Consider the following 20,908-nt stretch of genomic DNA (forward strand, 5'->3'; position numbering starts at 1 on the left):
ACACACACACACTTGACCACAAACTATTAGTCAGGGAGTTAGCTCAATTTAAGCAAATGCACTCCTTAAAAAGCCATTACTGTCTCAGAAAAACATAAAAGACAGAATAAAGTATTTTTAAGAATATGGGAAGTGTGTGTGGAGTGATGAATCACAATGAAACACGAGTTGCGGGGTAATGCTCGTTGTCTTTGAAAATCTGGTGAGAAACACAACAATAAATGCATCTCTACCACAGTGAAGCATAGAGCGGAGTCTTTTTAGCTGCTGTATTGGAACTACTTTACTGTGAAAAGTCATTTAATGCTTTGAAGTACAGGCGGAGCAATATTTCAATACTGCAGAATGGCTTCCACAAATGAAAAGTTAACTGAGGGGAATGATCATAATTTTTGTAATCATTAGATTGAATCTGTGTTGTTGAGGACAGAAACAACAAAAACGTCACAGACGCCATAATTCACATTACAAAATCACATTATAACCACTTCGATATAATCCACATGATTACAAATCGCGTCCCTTTTTCATCAAATTAAATTCGCTTTATCGTAATCACAAGATCATCTGTCGTAGCCTATGAAAACGGCCTCTAGAATTAAACCTGTTGTGTGTTTTCTCACTAGTAGGCAGCACTCTGTTTTTAACACAGGTATGTTAGGGCTTAAGGGCTTTTATTGTAACAGCTTCAGAGTACCCGTCGGTAGCGCGTCACCGCAGCAAACATGTCTGTCAGCTGCTCTCTGCCATAACGCGCCTCACCACAGCGATCCGCGACGCGCTCAATGCGACTGCGGGTATTATACATGGTTTCGTGTGACATAGAAGAATGATTATTCACAATCGAGTGATTAATATTAAATAAAGGCCTAGCGACTGCCACTGGAGCCTCATTTGAAGCGTCGCTGTGATCCGGGTGAGTCAGAGGAAACGCTCGACCTGAAGTGATGAAATTAACCGTCATATTGACGATTATTTTGCAGTAGTTGCTCTTTGGTTTGCTCCTGCCTTTGTCGTCGCTGCATGTATGGTTGTTAACATGTCAATTTCAGGTGTGTCGTAATGCAAAAGATGAGCTGGTTTGTAAATAAGCAGGAGATCTTGTTAATTAGTCGAGAACTATCTATCTGTCTCTTAGGTGCACAATGTTTTGTGATGGACAGGAGGAGGAGGACAGTGTTCTGTCAACCCTGTGTTTATGACCAGTCAGCACAGGTACTCAAATGGAATACCACTCTGATATTCATTGATCAAAGGCTCATTCCTGTTATGCAGCACACTTTCATATCCACGTCTTAGTATGTTAAAATAATGTAGCCTACTCACATTTTGAAACATGGAGATTGGCCATTTTTGCAATGATAAATTAATAATAATAAAAAGGTGCAATTTATTAAGAAATATTACAGGTATTTTTTCATATTTTCTTTCAACTAAGGAGGGTTTCTTGCCTGGTATTTGGGAATTATTTAAGTTTTTCATGAGCCATCAGTTTCACTTTCTATAGCTAAAAAAGCCACTGCCTAAATGACATCATCCTCCAGAATGATTAATAACAACATGAACAAATATTAGCTATGGATTTAAAGAATTCTGCTTTGTGGTATTCGAATGTTCATCTTACTTTAAAACATTATTTTAGGTCAGGTAAAGTTCTAGAAATTGCTACATGCGACCAAAATTTCAAAAGATTGTTAAAAATATCAAAAGTACCTTCAGACCTATTTTTGTTTTTTTGCAATGTTTAATGAAGCGAGCATAATTCTGAAAGTCTGATTTATGTATTCATAGAAATACTTATTACATACCTACATGCATATTATTATTATTTTAAGGTACTGTGTAACAGGAATGATCCAAAAACTGTGTGGTCTTTACTGATTTCATGTGAGATATATCATTGATCCTTGGCACACTGGCGCTTTAAAGTTCTCATTTCTAGTTAGATGTGATGGATCTGTCACTATTGATTTTTGTGTTCCTGTTTTTCCAGTGACTCCCACTCATGCCATAGATGTCCTTCCCTTAGCTCACTGAGCTTACTTTATTTTCTCCCTGTCCCCCCTTTTATCCTTCAGCTCTTCCCTCTCTCATGCATCTTGCTTTGCCTTCACTCCCTCTCTCTTCTCTTATCTCTCCACCCTTTTTGACTTTCCCGTCCTCCCTTCCTCTGTCACTCCTGCTCTGTGTCGGATGTCATGATGGTGTGCTGCGGTCGAGCACTGGACTCCCCCTGCACTCTGGCTCTGCTGGTGGGCTTCCAGTTTGCGTTTGTCCTGTACTTCTCTCTGGGAGGCTTTCGTGGCCTAGTGTCTGTTTTGGTTCATTCCACTGAGCCTGAGATCGACTACTCTCGACCGCATGACGTCTACACCAATCTCACCTCTCTGCTGCTCCACCATCCAGGACCCAGTGGACCCGAACAGCAGCTCAGGGACTGTACACTGCCCTCTCCACTGCTGGGTAGATATAAATCCACACTGAAGTGATTAAGACATTGATCAATAATTGGATTTGTTCATTCACTTTGTCTCATTGCAGTTTTTAGATTTAAGTGTACCAAACACACTTTAATGAGTTTAGTTCACATAAAAATTAAGATTCTGTCATCATTTATTTACACTTTTATATGTCCAAACTTGTGACTCTTTCTCCTGTGGATCACACACACAAAAATATATTTTGAAGAATGTGCTAGTTGCTGTTTTCCATGCAATTACAATGAAGGAAAACTGGAGCTAGAATCAAAAAGGACGTAAAAGGACCATAAAAATATCATGACATGACATGTATACAAAATTCCATGTCTTCTGGAATTTAAGTTCTGGGGGATGCCAGTTATATTGGAAAATATTCCATTTAACAGTGAAATTACGTTCTTAGTGTTTTAAAGATTAAGTGAGAGGTAGATGACCGAATAGGTAGTCTAAATGTAAAAATGTCACAAACAGTTAAATATTCAATATCGACCAATGCAATAAATAAATAAAAAATCACTGATATTGTGCAGTAACTGATATGGTCCAATACATTGTGCATTCCTACTCAGAAATGTTCCTTTGTGTTCAACAAAAAGGAAGAGAGTCATACAGGTTTGGAACAACATAACATGGCATCATTTACATTTTTAGGGAAACTATTCCATTCATTTGATGTTGTAGAACAGATTTTATACAACAAATGCACATGTGTGCTCTCCCCCTGCTGTCTGCCAGTGGGTCCTGTTTCTGTCCACCTCTCCTCACCCCCCTCCCTGGAGGAGATAAAAGAGAAGAACCCCTTGGTGACCTTAGGGGGTCATTACCGCCCACCAGACTGTGAGCCACGGCACCACACAGCCATCGTGGTCCCCTACCGGAACCGCCAGACCCACCTCCGCGCCCTCCTCTACCATCTGCACCCCTTTTTGCAGCGCCAGCAGGTCCACTACGGCATTTACATTGTGCACCAGGTCTCTTGTTTGTCGTTACGCTGACTTGTCACATCTATTGTATTGGAAAAAGTCCTAGCAGTAATTAGAGGAAGTAGCTGGGACAAAGGGTAAACATACCTCGTAGCTTATTGTCAGGCTATATTAGTGTTTTATTCTTTCCGAAGAATGCATTTGTACAGTTGATTTCCTCATAGTCTGTGTTATCAGTCAGGGAACTCCACGTTTAACCGAGCAAAGTTGCTGAATGTTGGAGTGCGAGAGGCGCTGAAAGAGGAGGACTGGAGCTGTGTTTTCCTGCATGACGTTGACCTGCTACCTGAGAATGACCACAATACCTACACCTGCCACCCCCAGTACCCAACACACCTCTCCGTGGCTATGGACAAGTTCAGATACAGGTACCCTACCCACAATGACTGGATTGTTTTTGTGTTTACGAGACATTTCTCTAATTTTATCTTAATGAAATGTGGGGGGTAATAAATTACTTTAAAAAGTAGTTTATTCCTGTGATGTAAAGCTGAGTTTTCAGCATCATTACTCCAGTCTTCAGTGTCACATGATCCTTCAGAAATCATTCTGATATGCTGATTTGGTGCTCAAGAAACATTCATTATTTATTATTGCTAAAAATGTTTTTCGATTCAAATCAGAGAATTTCAAAAGAAACAAAAAAAAGAGCAATTGTTGGATATAGCTGCAAGCAGCACCACAGAGGCAAACTGAGGAGCTAAAAATCAAAGCAGTTAGCATCAGACCTGATGCAAAATGAGTAAAGACATTCGGAGACGTTTTAAGCAAAATGGTTGAAAGCCCATAAATGCAATCACTTGTAAAGTTATAACCAAAAAAAAAATATATATTTCATATCTCGTGTGACAACTGGGTGGCACTGTGCCGAAACTGTACAGGTACCCTCAGGTCATGGTTGTCATAATACACACCAAGTTTGGTCAGAATATGCTGAAGCAATGCTGAAATATAGCCTCACGTCCATTTTGGTGTGCTGTTTGTTGAATTTGTTTGTGCGTTAATCGAGAACGGTTTGACGAATTTACTTGAATTCCATGTTTGTTTGTTTTTTGTTTTTTTTTGTCGTCATGGTCTGAGGATGATCTGAAATCAATTTTCGTGAAAATCAGAGCAATGGTCTAAGAGTTTGAAAAAGTACCTGTAGGTTTTTTTAAAGAAAATCAAAGGCCAACTATGGCAAAATTAGTATCTATGTATCTACCAGTTTCACAATAGTCACAATTAATCAAAAGCTATTAGCATTTTATTTGATTTCATTGTTATTCTTGACCACAAGGGGGCGCAGCCATGGAGCCGATGACACTTAAAGTGTAGCAATACACCAATGTGTTCGTAAAATATAGCATTGTATGCAAAATTCTAAATTGCCAATGCCCAAAATGGCCGATATGGGAAAATTGGTTATCATTCGACTCGGCATGTTGCACCAAATCTAAAGAGACCTGTTGTGATTTTTGGCCAAACTGTTCAGAAGTTATAAGCAAAATTTGACATTTTGCATATCTCCTGACCACTAGGTGGCACTGCGCCGAAACTTTACAGGTTGTCATAACACAATCCAAATTTGGTCATAATACGCTAAAGCGTTGCGGAGATATAGACTCACGTCCATTTTGGCATGTTCTACATCATATTCGTTTGCATGGTCGTTATTCAAAAACGGATTGACTTATCAACTTTAATCCCAAGTTTTTGTGTTGGCATGGTCTGAAGATGATCTGGTTCGATTTTATTGAAAATCTGACAAACTATCTAGGAGTTGTTTGAAAAAGTATGTTTTTTGGAAAATTCAAAATGGCGTAAAAATGTTCATTGGAAAATTATGTCGTTGGATTCGCATTGACTTGAGCCAAGGAATCCCTTATGGTTCAAAAGCATAAAGATGAGTGCAAATTTGGACAGTTGGTGGTGTTAGAGAGATTGGGTTAGAAACTCCAAAATTGCTGTGGTTAATGTTCAGACTGTCCTCTATCTGTGTGCCAAATTTCATAACCTTTCAACATACGGTTCTATGGGCTTCCATAAACTATAGAAGAAGAAAAACACTAACAGATATAATAGGTGCCTACACACCTTCGTTGCTTGGCCCCTAATTAAGCAACAACTTTTACTTTTAAATCTTTTTTAACTTTTAAATTTTTGTAGAATGTGATTGGCTAAATTTTAGCAAACTTCTAGAAACCAAAAGTTCATCCTCTTCATGCATGGTAAAATAGACTATGTAGTTCATTTATTATTAGTGCTGACACAGGTGTATGCAGGAGCCCATGGGTCTGGTCCTCTAAATTGACATCCAGGTCTGCACATTTCGGGTCACCGAGTCTGTATTTCTGTACTCTGCAGCCACAATGTCCACCTAGATACAAACAATCACTGAGAACAGAAAGATTGCAGAGAAAACAACCCATATATTCAGTCCACCAAGGCTGAGGACAGCATCAGGAGCGCTCTGCGATGAATCCACTGAAAGCTGTAAAGCATTCAGACACGACTCAGAGAGTTAGTCCTTGGGTAGAAATACAGAGAGATTAGGAAGAAAGATACATAGCAGCAGCTCATGTAGCTATCACTCACAATTTAATAAATAGCACTAAAGAATTTAAGGGATTTCTGGAGGCCGGGTTGAGTGAGCGATCGCAGTTACACTACCTTTCTACCTTACACTACTTTTCTCACTATTACTTTTATTCAGCAGTGACACATTAAATTGATCAAAAGTGAAGATATTTATAATAAATATTTACAAAAGATTTTTTATAATAAATGCTGTTCTTTTGAACTGTCTATTTGTCAAAAAATCCTGACAAAAATGATCACGGTTTACACAAAAACATTAAGCAGCAAACTGTTTTTAACATTGATGTTAATAAGAAATATTTTTTTGAGCAGCAAATCAGCATAATAGAACGATTTCTGAAGGATCATGTGACACTGAAGACTGGAAGACATTTAAAAAATCTTACCAACCCCAAACTTTTGAATAGTAGTGTATATCAAAGTTATACAAAGAAAACACGGAAATACAATGAAATCACATTCATGGTTATACAGATTATATATGTTTAGTCCGAGTGTTTTTTTTTTTTTTTTTTTACATTTGGCAGCCGTTTGAAATAATGAGCTATGGAAAAGTTAGCATTTTGTGTTATTTTACCTAGCCCTGTTGTATTAATTTTCAGGTAAGAGTTGGCGCGGTCATTTGTAATTTTAATGTGTCTTGCTTCTGGTGTAATTCACTTCCAGTTATTTTTAGCTGTACAAAACAGCTCTTTATGCTGCTTGATATTGCAACCTGGTATTTCTCACCATATTATTTTAATGTATTGTCTTAATTATAAACACGCAGGTTTGTAGGCCAACCAATTTTACAGTTTACTGCACTTTGATATATTCTTCTTGTTATTTCCCTATAGTGGCTAATAAATCGGAAGTTTCGCACATTCACAGAAAACAGCTTCAACAGCGTTGAAAAATAAGGTGGATACTGCACATTTTGCCAAATGTAGCCGGTCATACGGTTATTCAGTGCATAGAAAAAATTGCATACTATACACTGTACAAACTATATACTGCAGAAATAGTAGTATGTTATTCTAAAAAGTTGTAGTAACCGGGTTATTACAATACAAGCTTTATCAGCATTCTTTGTTACTTTATAAGGGGTCTAGGTTTTCCATCCCTTCGTATTGCAGAGGTACAGACCAACATTAAACTGCAGGGGAAGCTGTGACACTTCAGATGGAATGATTGATGAAGAAACAGATGACCTTATTCCTCTGCCTCACCAATAACGCTCTGACTCCACCACAGGCTTCCATACTCTCAGTACTTCGGAGGGGTGTCTGCTGTAACTCCGGAGCAGTACCTCAAAATGAACGGCTTTCCGAACCAGTATTGGGGCTGGGGAGGGGAGGACGATGACATTGCAGCTCGGTGAGGATGGCAAAATACGGTTTATAGTGCATTTGCAAGAGTTATTTCAACATAAAACAGCCTGAAATGTAGTAAACTGGCACGTCTACATCCTGTTAAGCATTTGTATTGCACATCTCTCCATCATCATTTTGTTTTCAGTTCACAATCTCATCTGTCTCTTGTCATTATTCTCATTTTCACTGCATCCGTCTATCCCTCATGCCTTCCCCCGCATAGCCACAGGAGGGACCAGTAAGTACATGCATGAATCACCAGTTTGGACTCAAGGCTTCTAACTATTTAGATGTCAGTATTACTTCAGTGATTATTGCCTTTTGATTCAATTATAAATTCAAGTAACATTATTTCTTTGACAATGAGAAACTTAAAAGTCTGAAGTTGTTGAAGCCTTGAAGCCAGAATGAGTCAGGTGTAGTGGATAGTGTAGAGGATTTGAAACATTTTCTTTATAGTTTTAAACCCTAACGTTTCTGTCCATTGACAGTTCTTTTAGAACTTTTGAGGAACGTGTGTTTGTAAAAGGAAATGAAATTCCAATTCAGTGTGTTTGCATAGACTTTTTACTGACTTTTCACTGTCTTTTTAGAGGCGACATAAATGCAAAATAATATTTGGCCTTCTCTATAAACTAAATAATAGTATTAAATAAATAATGTTTAGCTTCATGTTGTCTTGTGAACAACCAGTACCCACTTGCAGTGTTGGGGAAGCTACTCTGAAACTGTAGTTTGACAAGCTACAAGCTACTCGTAAGTTAAAGTAGTTAAACTACAGTCAAGCTACCCTTTTGGAAAAGTAGTTAGCTACACTACAAGTTACTATCAAAAAGTAGCTAGCTACATTGAAACTACTTTTGATTTTTTTGAACAACGTATATTATAAATAACTGAATAAGTGTCTGAGGAATGTTTTAAGTAAAATATTTAGTGTTTAAAACAATGCAATACGATTATGATTTCAAAGAGTATTGTTTTATTACACACAACACTCAAATATCTCAGACTGTTTGTCAAAAGTGCAAAATTGCAACAAATACAACATTGCAAGAACAAAATATACATCCAACGTAAATTGCATGTAGAACATTTTCTTAAAAAGATTGCATACAAAAGTGTAACCTACTTGTCGTTTCTTTGAGAGACATGAACTTGGACAAATAAGGCCATGGGTAATTAACGTTAGTTGTTTCTCCATCCTCCAAATCTGCCGTCTTGCTCCTTTATGGATAAAATGTCAACCCACTTCTGTACGTAAGTGAACCGTTAGCCGCAAGATGCGTGATTAAACACGCATGGTGGCGGTAATGGCAAATAATTAGTTTGTAATCTAACAAGAAGAATATCCTTGCATCGCGCTGATTCGCGCAGGCTCGACAAAACGCAATGTAGCTTTTGCTCGCGCTACACCGCTACTTGCTGCAAAAAGTAGTTAGCTACTGGAAAAGCTACACTGTTTAAAAAGCAACTGAGCTACTGCCAAGCTACTGAAAAATGTAGTTAAGTTAGTAGCTTCGCTACTTGTAGTTAACTACTCCCCAACACTGCCCACTTGTGTGTGTTTGATTCACAAAAAATAAGAGTCTCATAAGAGTCATTTGTTGGTGAATCAGGCTTGACTGGTTGTGCTTTATGTGGTAATCGAAATTATTTGCAACAGGTTTATTGGCTAAATTTACAGACTTTTGCAATGAACAAATCAAACAAAAGTAGCTCAACACAACACATGTCTCAAGTGGTTTCCCCAAATTCAACTGAAAATGCAACTTTGAATAACTTCTGCAGTCTCAAAATTATTCAACCCCTGAATAGAATCCCTCACAACAGCACAAATCTGCAAAACAGGTGTCGTCTCAAGCACACCTGATGCAACTAATCAAGGGCTTAATTAGTTGCACCAGGTGTGCTTGAGCTAGAATACGTGAAATATCTGAACTGGCTAGATTTGTCGAGTGTCACGTTTGACTGCATGTTAAAAAAAATATGGCTAAGTTTAAAGAATGGTCCAAAAAGTTAAGACAAGATATCATCACCCTTCACAAACAAGGAACAGGGTACAAAAAGATAGCGAAGGCACTAAATGTTCCCAGAGACACAGTTGGAAGCAGAGTTTGCAAGTTCAAAGTCATAGTGGTTACACTACATGGACAGGGCAGAAAAAGGAAGCTATCAACGGCTGCAACCAGATTTCTGAGAAGGCAGGTTCAGAAAAACCCTCGAGTGACCACAAAAGACTTGCAGCCAGACTTGGTGGCAACAAGCACTGAGGTTTCAGCTTGCACAGTAAGGCGTGTACTCAAGACCTACACCACTGCTGACCCAAAAGCACAAGAAAAGTTGGCTCCAATTTGCTCAAAATCATATAAATAAGCCACAGAAGTTTTGGAATTCTGTCCTGTGGAGCAATGAAACAAAACTACCTTTTCGGCCCTATTGATCAGCAGTATGTCTGGAGGAAGAAGAATGAAGCATGTGCTGTAAACGTCATGCCATTTGCGAGGAAGCTGAAGCTTGGGCGTCATTGAACCTTCCAACAGGACAATAATCCCAAGCATACCTCAAATTCCACCAAGGCTTGGTTGAAGAAGTAGTGCGGGAAGATTCTACAGTGGCCATCATAGTCACCTTACTTAGAAAATCCTCAAAGAAAACCAATGGTGGGCTTTGAAGAAGGCAGTTACAGCACGCAAAAAAAAAAAAAAGGGTTGTGAGATTGCAGAAGCCATTAAAAGTTGCATTTTCATTTGAATTTGGGGAAACCACTTGAAACATTTGTTGTGTTGAGCTATTTCAATTACTTTTGTTTGATTTGTTCATTGCTGTTCGTCCGTAAATTTTACCAATAAACCTGATTTGCAATGGGGGTTGAATAATTTTGATTACAACCGTTTATGATTCTCTAAAAAAAAAAACTGAATCATAACAGTTGTTCATTGGCGAATCTGAACTATACTGGTTTGGTTTGTGTTTGATTCACTAAAAAGGTAAATTCGTCAGGAATTGATGGACTACAGCTGAATGGTTTTGATTCATTCCACAGAACTAGCTCGTAATATTTATTCGTGTGTGTCTGTTTCGTGCTATACATTCAATAGCAGTGTTCGGTTGAATAAGTAGGCTAGTGCAAATGCTTTAGTACGGTAGCCTATTTCATCCACATTAGCGGAAGAATACACGTTAATGGAACCGAACATAATTCGGCAAAAGTCATTTTCGCAAAAGGCTGACATTTAATTGGATATATAATACATATCTCAAGAAATGGTCAAACTCTTTGGTTGTGTTGTTGACAAATGAATGTTCTGTAGAATTTGGATAGATTCCCCCAACCATCCACACACAAAAAACTCCTCAAATGTATGAAGCGGATAAATTAGGCTATGTATTTTGGAAAAATTCAGCAAAAGGCAATAACTTTGGGGCACTAAAAATATTGTCCCTACAATAACCTTGAAATTGAATTATGAATTGAAACTCCTCTTATTTATGAATTGCATAAATTAGGCTATATATTTTGGCTTCAAAACAGGGAAATTCATCAAAAGGCGATGACTTTGGGGCACTGCTAATTTTGTACCTACAATAACCTTGAAACTAAGTTATCGAATGTAAAAATCAACCATCCACACACAAAAACAATCCTCTAATTAATAAATCGGATAAATTAGGCTACATATTTTGGCTTCAAAACGACAAAATTCAGCAAAAGGCGATGACTTTGGGGCACTAAGAATTTGTACATACAATAACCTTGAAACTGAATTATCAAATGTAAAAATATTTTGGAAGTTGTATTCAAAATCCATTTGGCTCAGAAATCGGTTTGAATGGGCATGACACCTCTGCCTACTGCTGAACGTCTTTGACAAGATAGCACCTCTGAGTCCAACAGTGCTTTTTGTATTCCTTGTTGTTTAATAAGTGTATACGGTTTGATTCACCATGAGCAATTTTTCAGGGTTCAGATCAAATCTAGTCCCTGACAAAAAGTATTTTTAGTGGAGATAATCCAGGAGCCCGCTTTATGCATTTTGGGGAAACTGACGTTACGTGTTGTTGGAGAACATTTTGAAGGGCATATCAGCTAATGCTGATTTGCAAACCTGACTGTCGCATAATTAACTGTCAGTTAGTATCCTTGCATGACTCAGATGACTCAGATGGCTGTACCAGAGGCAAGAACCCAAAGTAAGCATTTAAAAGCTGGATTAGACTCTCCAACTTTAGATGAACCTTTTGGGGATTTTGAGTTGTGTTTAGAACCTTTTTACATAAGAATCCTCAACAACAGTAGTTTTCTAGTTAGTTCACATCCATCTGGCCCACCTTGCGGACTTCCTGCTGTGCTTTGTGTTGCTCTCTCTTTTGTCTCTGTCCTTTTGATAATTCATACCATCCTTCTTCTTGATGTATTTCTACTTGCCCTGTGGTTTTGTCTTTAGAGTCCGTCTCTCTGGGATGAAGATAATGCGCCCTCCTTTGGCCATTGGTCATTATAAGATGATCAAACATAAAGGAGATCAGGGTAATGAGCAGAACCCGAGAAGGTGATGTCACATGGCATATATGTTATGTTATGTTACAACATAATAACAATATATTTTGACATAGACTATTTTATCCATTTGTTCAGTCTGTTTATTGAGTCCTCTTCATGAATTGATTCTCGTAGGTTTGATTTGCTGAAGCGCACGAGGCTGAACTGGCGCTCAGATGGACTGAACTCGCTGACTTATAAGCTCCTGTCCAAAGAGTTGGAGCCATTGTACACCAATTTGACTGTCAACATTGGGGATGATCCACACCATCCCCCTGTGAAGGTTCCATCCCGGAAGTCACAGTCTCAACCTGCTCCAACTAATAAGATGAAGACTGAAAAAGTGGGCATGGCCATCACTAATACCACAAAAATAGAGCCTGCCCACTGGAAGGCCAGTAATGAAACTTCAAATGTTGTTAAAAAAGCTCCTGTGAATCAAGAAGTAGGATGATATTGATAATCGAGTTTCCACAGAGGCTTCACAGGGTGAGTTATTAACAGACAATGGAGGGAATACCAGTTTGCGCTTTGTTTTATATCGTGAAGCATTGCTACTAGGCAAATAAGTTCATTCCACTGAAAGTCGACTGAAGCTGTTTGGCCACTTCTGAATGTTGCTCAGCTACTGATATGGTGACATTTGCACAAGTCTGGAATCATTTGCTGAAGAACTCGTTTTGCTGTAGAAGTCGTATCAGAATGGGCTGAGTTGTAAACGCTCTCAAAAGTGACCTGTGCAAGTCCTGTGTGTTTTTGAGCCGACCTGCTGCCAGCTGCTGCTCTTCATCCCACTGTGTGGGTCTGTTTTTCTGTGCCTTTTCTTACCCTTGAACCAGTCTCTTATCAACATGCCATGACTCAGTCAAAAGCATTATTACTGCACACCACTGTTATAATACTAGAGTTGAATGCTCATTCCACATGTTCATCTATTTTTCTCTTCTTTTAATATCTAATCAGCACACACTGCTTTGTGATCTAGTGCTTGAGCAGATGTGTATCACTGTGGTCTATTTTTGGTCTAACTGTACAAACTTAGAAAGGTGTGATCTTTGATAGTGAGCACTGGTTTATTTTCTCTTTTAGCTGCTCAGATACCTATTAATAGTTTTATGACGCAGTGTAAAAGAGTTTAATTATTTTAGGTATTGTGTGGTGCCTTTGTTGGATTCCATTTTGGTTGTAGACAATCATTGGGATAAGCAGATAAATTTACAATCTTTGCAGACTTCTATTATTTGAATTCAGGAATGTTTCTGTCAAATTGAATAGATTTGATGGTGTAGGTTGAAGGTGTGACTGTAGTGTAAGATGTTAGTTGACATTTTTAGATTTTATAAACATTAAACAGTTAATGGGTATTTTTATGGTTAGTTATATAGCAGCAAGAATTAGTTTTATTTATTATTCAAAAATATTGGTTGTATCACCCATCATGGCACTTTTTCAGTAGATGCTGTAAATGAAGCTGCACTCTATATTAAATACAATCATTGAGTATAAGCTACATTTGAAGAACAAAGATTTTAGTGGCAAGTTCTTTTGAAAATAAAATTGTACTGCACATTATATTAGCAGATCCACTGGCATTTTTCCACTACAGGCTATTAGAAGGATCAAATAATTTGCTGTAAATGATAGTCTGAAGGTGCTCATTGAGATTTCACCCCATCATGTGACATGATGCATATCTTGCTGTATTTACAACATATTTCAAACCTAAATACACATTTCAAAGAGTCTGTTTAAAGATCAGCATATTATGTATTCTGACACAATTATTTGTATGAACGACTCATAAGATTTGCCTTTGTATTAGAACTACAAAAAGTTTTTGTAAATAATTCAAGACAGTATTCTGACATGCATGGGGCAGGTAAATATATTTCATCCTAGCATATTTGCAAGACCCTTGTATACCATATATATAATTATTAAAGTATTTAGTTTTCTATCAGATATTTGGAATTGGTGATAAACTACTTTGATGCCTAATAGTCTCTAGCTTGAGAACACCATTACATCTGATATTAACAGTTTAGATGTGACCTACTCCTGCCATGTCATTTTTGGTCAGACAATTTATTGATTAGAAAGTTTTTTTGTTTTGTTTTTTGGCTATGATGACTGTTGGTTCATATATGTATGTGTATATACATACACACACACATATACATACTGATCAGTTATCTTGTAAATAAACACACTGACAATATTGTAACTTTGTGATCTGACCATGCAGCTGCTTTATTGTATGTTTATCAACAGAGAGTGGAAAAATGATTTCACAAGGGTCTTGGCCTTCATTTATAGAACCTGTGACTGACTCTCAAAGGGATAATTGATCCAAAAATGTAAATTCTGTCATCATTTACTCACCCTCATGTTGTTCCAAACCTGTATGACTTACTTTCTTCTTCAGAACACAAAAGCAGATATTTTGAAGAATGTTGGTAACCAGACAATTTTGGTGACCATTGACTTCCATTGTAAGGACAAAAAATTTACATTTCTGAAAATACCTTCTCATGTTCCACAGAAAAACATTAAGAAAATCGTAGAGGTTTGGAATGACGTGAGGATGGATAAACAATAACAGAATTTTAATTTTGAGTAATCTATCCATGTTCAACTTCAGTTTCCCAAGCTTTCAGTGTCAGCTCCCAAAATCACTCATTTGCTTCCAGGCACCAAAAACATTAACCGATGACTAGTGAATCAAGCTGATTTTGTGTTCTATGGGGCCTACAGGTTTGTCAGTGCATTGAGCAAATAAAGCAAAAATATTGAAAATATCTAATGATGTTTTTATCTTTTTTTAAGAATATGCAGTCATTAAGGTACTTTGATGTATTTTCTGGTGATACTTGACCCTGCATTCAGGCAGCATTTCATCTAAACAGATTCCATTACAAAAGCCATTTAGTAAAACTAATCAGCTTTAGCTTCATTGAAACAATTCAGTTAATGTGTTCTGACGCACACACATTGTGAACAAACGGAGAGCACGGTTATAAATCAACGGAAACACAAAAATAATAATATCTGTAAAGTAAGTGTTTTTCAAAGAAGTGTTACACTTACGTAATGCCATTTCATAGAACAACTTTTATAACTGCCCATGCAGGAGATCTGATTAAAACTGGTGTTATTTCTGCTGAGATGCTGGTCTGCCACTCTGGGTTGGTGGTCTTAACTCAGCTTGGCTTTCCTGACTGGCTGGTCTGGATGGAGCCTGTTGGCTGTGGTGACTTCCAGATCTAGACTGGACTTGGTTTTCATGAAGGTTTACTGGGTTAGACTGGGCTTGCTGGCTTGTTGGTCTAGACTGATCTTGGCTATTCTGTGATATGGGCCTTTCTGGTTCATTTTCGTCTGGGTCACTCAAATGTATTTTTGACTCTTCAGCAGGCTGTTCCACATTTATGTTTTCCTGTAAGGATTTTGTTTAGTCAGAATTAATAAACAATGTATTTTTTATGACAGCATATCATAAGTAGGTGATATTAAATACCCACCCCATTGTGAGAGGATCTGTTTATAGCCTGGTTGTCACGAAGGGCCCCATGAGCCTGATTTGTGTCATATTTAATCCTTCCCCAGGTCCTGAGGCGATCCTGTCCCTCTTGTGAGCGGGCAGTGGGGTTTATGGAAGCAGGGGGGATTTGGTGAGGTAAATCCCATGTGCCTTGAAATGCTGGCCATGCACTTCCACGCTAATAATGAAATAATTTATAAATAGAAAAATGACAGTAAAAGTATGTTGCAGAACGTTTTACGCTTTACATTTAAATTCCATGCAACTCATATATATATATCAAACATACCTTTTTTCTCACACCAGGCAGAAGATGGCCACGGTCTGTGGCTATAAATGTAGTGTAGCCTTCTGCTGCTGATGGTCTCTTGAGTAACAAAAAAAGAAGTAAATAGACCAAACACAAGTATTTGTAATATGAACTACAATTATTCTCTCCAATTTGTGTGTGTCATTTAAAGGGAAAACAACTCTTGAAGCCAAGAACTCATTTTTCTTTTTTTAAAAGTGAAGACATTTAAATTGTTGATGCATTCTGTTTGATTATCAATCAAACAGAATGCGTCAACATTAATAATGTCTTGCACTCTTTTGCATTTTAACTTTAATGACAGTGGGATTGTTCATTGTTTTGCCTAATGGAAATGCTCAGTAACAGTAAAATGTACACCACAGTTCAAACGTTTGGGATCAGATGAAAGCTTTTCTGAAAGAACTTAAAACTTATCAAGGATGCATTAAATTGATAAAAAGTGACAGTGAAGACATTTATAATGTTACGAAAGATTTATGTGTGAAAAAAGATAACAATTTCTTGCCCAATGTCAATGACGTTAACTTACCTCCTTGAAATGTTTCGGGATGGTCCAATTCTGGAGCTTTTGCGACCTATAGGCGCTTTCATACTGCAGAAATCATAATAAACATGTTTAATATCTCAAGGTGATTCAATCCAATTAAAAAAAGAATTGAAAAATAATGCCAAATGAAGGACCTGGTTTGCAGAGAAACTAGACGACATCTTTCCGCGCTGAATGTTTTGGTAGCGGTCTCCTAGCAACCTCTTAAAATGTCAGGAAAATTAAACTTTCAAATCAGTTTACTTTTTGTGCTCTTTGACTGTTTAAAACAATTTCTTGTAAAAATGTGTCAAATCATCTTTTATATTTTATACAATAGGAGAACATAAATATTTTCCATTTCGTTCAGCGCACGGTTGTGTCATCCGTACGTTGGGGGCGCTGTAGACCATAAGAGCTCTACGGTGCGCGCTTAATGATCAGCCGAAGGAAAGTCTCACAGCGTTGTATTAGTACAAACCTCTATGGGACAAACGAATTGTACTAAGTAATTGTTTCGTTTATTGTAATAATGCACACAAACAGTAAGTCTAAACTGAATAACACGCCTTGAAACTGTAACCAGCTTGCTGCAAGACGCAAAATGAGCACTCAGGCTTCAACATCTGTAGCTGCCAATGAGGCGAGAGGCAGAAGAAGTGCTGAAGATGTCGAGAACTCCAAAACACACTTCAGAGTCTGTCGGTTTATCATCGAGACTGGTATTTGCAATTCTGAAATATTTAGAAATGTGTTTTTAATTGCCTTAACTGTAAGTATACTGTGACTGCTCGCTTGTTTATTATCATTTAGTGCATCCAATGTTTTCCCCATCTGTAGGAGTGAAGTTAGGCATGAGATCTGTGCCCATGGCTACAGCATGTGTGCTGTATCATAGGTTCTTCCAGTCTGCTAGTCTGCAGGTCTATGAGCCTTACCTAGTGGCCATGTCTGCCATCTACCTCGCAGGCAAAGTAGAAGAGCAACATCTCAGAACTAGAGATATCATCAATGTCTGTCACAGGTATAAAACGGGATATTAAATAGCTGTTTAGTTCTCAAAGTCCATGCATAGTAGCTCGCTGTCTCTATTTCTCTTCAATCCAGGTACTTTCACCCAGACAGTGAAGCACTGGAACTGGATGGGAAGTTCTGGGAGTTGAGGGACAGTATCGTACAGTGTGAGCTCCTCATCCTTCGGCAGCTTAACTTCCAAGTGTCCTTTGAGCATCCACACAGGGTAATGCATGCGATGGTTACCTTCTTCTCAACTAGCTTTTTTTGTATCAGCAATATATCTGTTGTCCAGAGAAAAGTAAAGTTGTATAGGTTTGAAATAACATAAGGTAAGTAAATTATGACAGAATTCATTTTTGAGTAAACTATAGCATCAAACTTTTTGTCTGGGTGGTTTGCAAATTGAAGTCTATAGAATGTATACTGTACCTTCTGTGTAAAATAATATACAATTATTTAAAATAATATGATCAATTTACAATAATGAAGTAAATAACGGCTAGTTTTGCTAAATTAAATGCTCACATTTAATCACAAGGCAACTGTAAAATGTAAGTCAATGTGTTTTTTCCACAGACATGCACTGTTTACTACTTTAAAGCAGGGTTATTATCGTTAACTACTACAAACATTTTCTTGCTGATAGAAATGAAGGTAAAATATAAATAGAATGTGAAGTCTTAAACTAAACGAAAATTGGAAATATTGGCAACTATAACTGAAATACATTGAAGGTGAAACATTAATATGACTACTTGGGAATAATTGAAACTAATAAATTAATACTAAATAGTGATATTTACAAAACTGAAAATATTAATAAAAACTATAATAATAATATACAAGTAATACTGGTGTTTGCAAAATCTTTCATATTTGAAGTTATTCGATTTTATTCTTTTAATTGATGTCTTTTAGCAATTTGTCTTGTGAATCTTTGCTTTATGAATTATAGATGCTTTTTTTGCATTTTTCATTCTCGATTGTTAACCATTTGATCAATTAGATAAATTGAATTTGAATAAATTGCAACATTACTCTCATCTTTGTACCTTCTCTAACGAACTAATGATGTCAAAACATAATCCATATTTGTGTCCCTTCTCTTTGCTGCGCCCCAGTACCTGCTGCACTACCTGCTCTCTGTGAGGAGTCTTATGAATCGCCACGCCTGGTCCCGAACCCCCATCGCAGAGACGGCCCTGGCTGTATTAAAGGACAGTTACCATGGCTCTGTGTGTGTCCGCCATAAGCCTCAACACCTTGCCCTCACCTCCCTCTATCTTGCTCTCCAGACATATGGAGTGGAGCTCCCCAGAGGAGAACGAGAGTGGTGGCAGGTAGGAGTTTTACAGTTTCATGTGGCGAAAAACATAAGTCCAGGCAGCATTTGGGTCATGCTGTGTCTGCATTGAGTCACCAAGACTAGTTTGAGCCTCACTGGTGCCTGAGCTGAATCAGGCATCAATTGAGCCACGATTGCAGTAACCTTTAGAGTGCTGGATGTTGTTCCCATGGCAATAGGGGCACCTAATGGTTGCTGCCTGGTCTGAGAGAAATAGCTTTGTCTTTCATACAAGTTCCCTTGGTGACACCCCCGAGTAATATTTAAAAAGAACCAAACCATTTCATATGTTTCAAAGCATTCTTAATGCCACTTGCTTTTCTTCAGTTTCCTAGAATTCTGTTAAGTGCTATCACAAGAATTCAATAGACTAAGGCCTGGTTTCACAAACAGGGCTTAGATTAAGCCAGGATTAGGTCTTAGTTCAATTTGGGCATTTAAGTAGCTTTTATAAAAGTGCATTACTGGTGTGCATCTTGAGACAAGGCATATTTTAAGATATTTCAGTGCAGGGCTGCTGAAAACCTATGTGCCCTTTGCTCTTAGAAGTCAGCCAGTCATATTAGAATTGGTCACAGAATTTGCTTGGCGTTTTTGTGTGCAGTTAAATCAATATTGGTGGTCGTCTGTTTTTAATGTTATCAGTATTTGTCTGATAAGTAAAATAGGTTAATATATGTAAGCCAATAAATTAAAGCCTAAACACAACAGAAATACAGTAGTGGCCAAAAGTGATTTCCGTTTTTGAAAAAAAATGACAACATTTTCAATCAATAAATATAATAATTATCACACTGTCAAAATTTCCATATTTGTGCATCCCTATGTGATGCCATCTGAGACTGAAACTAGCAGATTTGAGGTTTTTGGTACTTATTATAAAATAGCAAACGGTGTTTGATGGTACATTTATCCTAGTTCATTGAATGTACCAATGCCCCACTCTCTGGTTTTGAACACATTCTTCTCACTCTTGGTGGGTTTCCTGTTTACAATAACCTATTTAGACTAGAAATTGTAAGTAAAAATTTAGCCACAGCAAGCATTTCCGAAATGTATTTGATTTGACACTGGATGACCAAGCTGTTGTTTCACTAAACTGCAAAAAGAACACCACACCAACAAGAGACTAGACTCTATTATTAGTGGCCTCAGAACTAATATTTATTTGTCTCAGATATAGGGTACAGGTGGTCCAAACTCCTGAATCTGCATTGATGGTTGTTGTTTTTGTTTTTCAACCCTGCAGGTTGTTTGTGCAGAGATCACCAAGGCTCAGATTGAGACCATCATGAGTGAATTACTGCAGCTCTATGACATGGAGGCCAAGTGTACCTGAGAGACAAAAAAAAGGAAACTGGTACTAAAACACTGATATGGAAACAACACACTGATCACTTGAGATCTGCGACAATGAGCTTAACGCATGCTTTCAACCCTCTTCCGTTTTGTTTGATGATGTGATGTAACCTACTGAGCTCTACATGTTAATTACATCACAGAACATGGTTTAAAAAGGCTCTTCAAGAATTAAGAATGATGAGGGGAATTTAGAATATATATATATATATATATATAGATATATAGATATATATCTATATATATATATATATACCGGTATATAGATATATAGATATAGATATATATATATATATATATATATATATAGATATATATATATAGATATATATATAGAGATATAGATATAGATATAGATATGAATGAGGAACAGGTTTTGTAAGTGGAGGTATGAAAATCAGACTTTAGCCACAGCACATCAATCAATTCTCAGCCATCGACCTACTTTCTTCTCCTACCTTGTGCTATTTTTCCCCTAAAGAGGGGGATAGAAATGACAAAAGAGATGAAATAGCTGGTTTAAGAAAGAATGAAACAAATGAAGAGCCATCCTGCCCCCCGAGCTAAATTGTGAGGTAAAACGTTGTGAGATCTGGGCCATTTCTTTTATATTTTCTAATTTAATTACCGTACTCTCCTCTTCTCCTTACAGAGCTTGTCCCAGTAGGCTTCTTTATGTAACTCCCAAAAGCAGAATTACTGTATGCTGTAAAGCAAAGCATCATCATTTTATTAGACACCAAACTTCTATTTCAAACTTCAAAAACAAACACTTCACTGATGTAAACTTTTCATGTTCTCAGCTTCTGATGAACATGAACTAACAGACGGATCGTTCTAAGGTCTATATTTAAAAATGTAATTTCTAATAA

General features: G+C 37.4%; 3 protein-coding genes across 3 annotated transcripts; 2 read left to right on the plus strand and 1 right to left on the minus strand.

Annotated features, from left to right (window-relative positions):
- The first annotated feature begins 681 nt into the window (after window positions 1–681).
- b4galt3 (UDP-Gal:betaGlcNAc beta 1,4- galactosyltransferase, polypeptide 3) lies at window positions 682–14,722 on the plus strand. Its single transcript, XM_084427673.1, has 8 exons — window positions 682–916; window positions 1,139–1,215; window positions 1,994–2,463; window positions 3,216–3,451; window positions 3,641–3,831; window positions 7,277–7,399; window positions 11,841–11,945; window positions 12,071–14,722. The coding sequence occupies exons 3-8, from the start codon at window positions 2,199–2,201 to the stop codon at window positions 12,387–12,389; spliced, it is 1,239 nt and encodes a 412-aa protein (XP_084283799.1). The 5' UTR covers window positions 682–916; window positions 1,139–1,215; window positions 1,994–2,198; the 3' UTR covers window positions 12,390–14,722.
- Window positions 14,723–14,851: 129 nt separating this feature from the next.
- On the minus strand, window positions 14,852–16,514 carry cfap126 (cilia and flagella associated protein 126). The gene is made up of 5 exons (XM_084427674.1): window positions 16,471–16,514; window positions 16,319–16,381; window positions 15,766–15,843; window positions 15,457–15,654; window positions 14,852–15,371 (listed from the first exon to the last, which is right to left on the minus strand). Exons 1-5 carry the CDS (start codon window positions 16,495–16,497, stop codon window positions 15,087–15,089), a joined length of 651 nt encoding a protein of 216 aa, XP_084283800.1. The 5' UTR covers window positions 16,498–16,514; the 3' UTR covers window positions 14,852–15,086.
- A 228-nt stretch (window positions 16,515–16,742) lies between these two features.
- Window positions 16,743–20,189, plus strand: ccnq (cyclin Q). The gene is made up of 5 exons (XM_084428069.1): window positions 16,743–17,037; window positions 17,156–17,339; window positions 17,423–17,555; window positions 18,454–18,672; window positions 19,927–20,189. Exons 1-5 carry the CDS (start codon window positions 16,920–16,922, stop codon window positions 20,014–20,016), a joined length of 744 nt encoding a protein of 247 aa, XP_084284195.1. The 5' UTR covers window positions 16,743–16,919; the 3' UTR covers window positions 20,017–20,189.
- The last annotated feature ends 719 nt before the right edge of the window (window positions 20,190–20,908 follow it).

The sequence above is a fragment of the Rutilus rutilus genome (assembly GCF_951802725.1).
Source record: "Rutilus rutilus genome assembly, chromosome: 13".
NCBI lineage: Eukaryota > Metazoa > Chordata > Actinopteri > Cypriniformes > Leuciscidae > Rutilus > Rutilus rutilus.